The sequence below is a fragment of the Montipora foliosa genome, chromosome 8 (genome assembly GCF_036669935.1).
Source record: "Montipora foliosa isolate CH-2021 chromosome 8, ASM3666993v2, whole genome shotgun sequence".
Classification (NCBI taxonomy): domain Eukaryota; kingdom Metazoa; phylum Cnidaria; class Anthozoa; order Scleractinia; family Acroporidae; genus Montipora; species Montipora foliosa.
In genome coordinates this window covers 20,668,462-20,670,961 of record NC_090876.1, presented here as the reverse complement: position 1 = coordinate 20,670,961, position 2,500 = coordinate 20,668,462, and the positions used below count along the sequence as shown (strand labels likewise).

General features: G+C 44.9%; 1 protein-coding gene across 1 annotated transcript; it reads left to right on the top strand.

Moving 5' to 3' along the window:
- Positions 1-1,694: 1,694 nt before the first annotated feature.
- Positions 1,695-2,333, top strand: LOC137968357 (putative nuclease HARBI1). The gene has a single exon (XM_068814950.1). The coding sequence runs from the start codon at positions 1,695-1,697 to the stop codon at positions 2,331-2,333; it is 639 nt and encodes a 212-aa protein (XP_068671051.1).
- Positions 2,334-2,500: the final 167 nt, after the last annotated feature.

Here is a 2,500-nt window from a genome sequence, read left to right as displayed (position 1 = left end):
TAGGGCAGAGGAACGAAAATCTTGTAATTTCCCTACCCCCTAGAGGCGTAATTGTGGCGTAATCTCGCGCAATTGCCCCAGTAATTTCCCCATGTCCCCACTATCCCATGGGGTCGGGGGGTGGGGAAAACAAATGACTAGTGCATTAACACAATCGAGCTCACCATATTAAGAGTCTTAAAAGCCAGTCGAGCATCGTGATACAGATTTTCTGGAATAAATCGATACTAAATATAAACAAAGACACTTACCTAAGTTTTCTTGTCACAAATAAGCTGAAAATACGAATGACCAGCCTTAGCAGCCTAGGAAAGCCAGTGGAAATTCGAAAAGAGCGGGCATACGTCATAGTGGGCGCACTTGGTCGTGGAGCATCATGGTATACATACGTCAACAATGCGCAAACTCGTTGCGTGAACGAGGTTGTCGTCCACGCGGAAATGTCTTCAGGGCCCGGTTGTTTGAAAGCCGATTAACTTAATCCAGTGTTAGTGTAAACTTTTGTTTGATGTTTTCAACTTTTTGGTGAAAATTTCTTTCGTTTACTTTTGTTTTTCAAGATTGACTTCTTCTAATGTAAAGTTTTGCCAAATATCCGCGTTGAACAGCATTTAGGAGAAGAGAAATAAACTCCTCGGTTAATTTTTAATCTGGGATTAGCGTTAATCGGCTTTTGAACAACCGGGCCCAGAAGCCTTCTTTTTCTGTGATAAATGTCACGACGAAGTTCGTTGTCATCGAACGACAACATGCAACACAGCGGCACTTTGAAAGGCGGAATGCTCTATTATCATATGACCAGTACGGCCCCGCGCGCGCTTTCATTGCAAAAGTATTGAGAAAACACCCGTATGAGGGCCGTACGCGATGGCGCGAGCAGGGCCGTCCGGCCCTGCTGGGATCGGGTACGGCCCTCATTCGGGGATTTTCTCAATAGCTTTGCAATGAAAGCGCACGCGAGATGCGAACTAAAACAACTTTTCGGTCAAAATGAGCGACGTAAGTGAACATTCCGAATTTTGCTACCCGAAAAAAAAAAAAAAAAAAAAAAGGAAAAGCGCGGTGGTCATATGATAAAATGCTTATTGACTGAGTTAGGTCGGGCCGGACGGGAAAATATTTGGCCCTCGGTCATGGTGCAGGGACCTCGCTGCGCTCAGTCCGTACGCCATGACCTCGGGCCAAATATTTTCCCGTCCGGCCCTCCCATTCAGTCAATAAGTACATAGTAGTAGTTTAGATGGTAATGATCCTACAATAGCTTCGCAACTCAGACCACCGAAAGTGACTGAAGGCGCATTTACAGGACATTCATTTTGGGTACGGCACTCCTAAATTTTGGCCCGCGGGCTAAAAGTTTGGCACGGTCCGCCTGAGTCTTGTCATGTTGATTTCTGGAACTTAAATTTGTGAGTCCGTACGCTTGTATGACAGCGGTTCACATATGATTTCAGGCGCGCTTCCGGCGCGCTTTCGCGGGCTGTTCAAAAAGAAAATGGCAGATCCTCGAGTGCAAAAACCAATTGTATGGCTTGTTGCTTTGAAAAAGCGAAAACTTTTTTCACAATTGAGGGAGGAAAAGGTCATCCCTTGCACCGCTCTCACATGCATGAAAGCTAGCTATTCTGGGCTGTCTATATCCTCCACGCTCAAGAGAGGTATGGGTGCATCTCCATTCTTTTGCGTGGTTTGACATGGTCGAAGCATCCTTTCCTGATGAACTGTGGTATTCCAACTTTAGAGTAACTCGTGGAACATTTACATACATTCTCCACGAGATTGTTGATGAGATATCTCGACAGGACACTCCAATGCGAAAAGCTGTAACGCCAAATCGACGACATCGACTAGCAATCGCTTTGTACTACCTGGCCTCGACTGAAGAATATCGCACGATTGGAAACTTATTTAGTGTATCAGTTGCCTTTGTGCGTACCTGCATTAAGGAAGTGTGCGAGGCTATTAGAAATAAGATGGCATGCGCCATTTCATGTACACGTGGAGACAACCTTTTGAACGTTATTCAGGGTTGCAATTTAGGATGGCGATTTTCAATGTGTGGTGGTGCAATTGACGGAATTCATATTCCCATACTCGCCCCGAATGAGAGTCATGCTGATTATGTCAACAGGAAGGGGTACCGCAGTATTATCATGCAGGCTGTGGTGGATCACAATCACCCGTACGGAGATGTTGTGATAGGTTGGCCAGGCAGTGTACACGATGCACGTGTTCTTTCAAATTCGAAAACCTTTGAAAAGGGAAACAATAACACTCTTTTCCCACAGAACGTGGAGGAAGAAATATCCGGGCAGAAAATAACCCAGTTATAATTGGGGATGCTGCAGATCCTTTGCTCCCTTGGTTAATGAAGCCATACCCAGAAAATAGCACCACACCAAGAATACAAAAAAAAAAAAAAATCAATTACCAATTGAGCCGGGCAAGGATGAGTGTTGAAAATACCTTTGGAAAGTGGAAAGGCAGGTTTATCCGATTT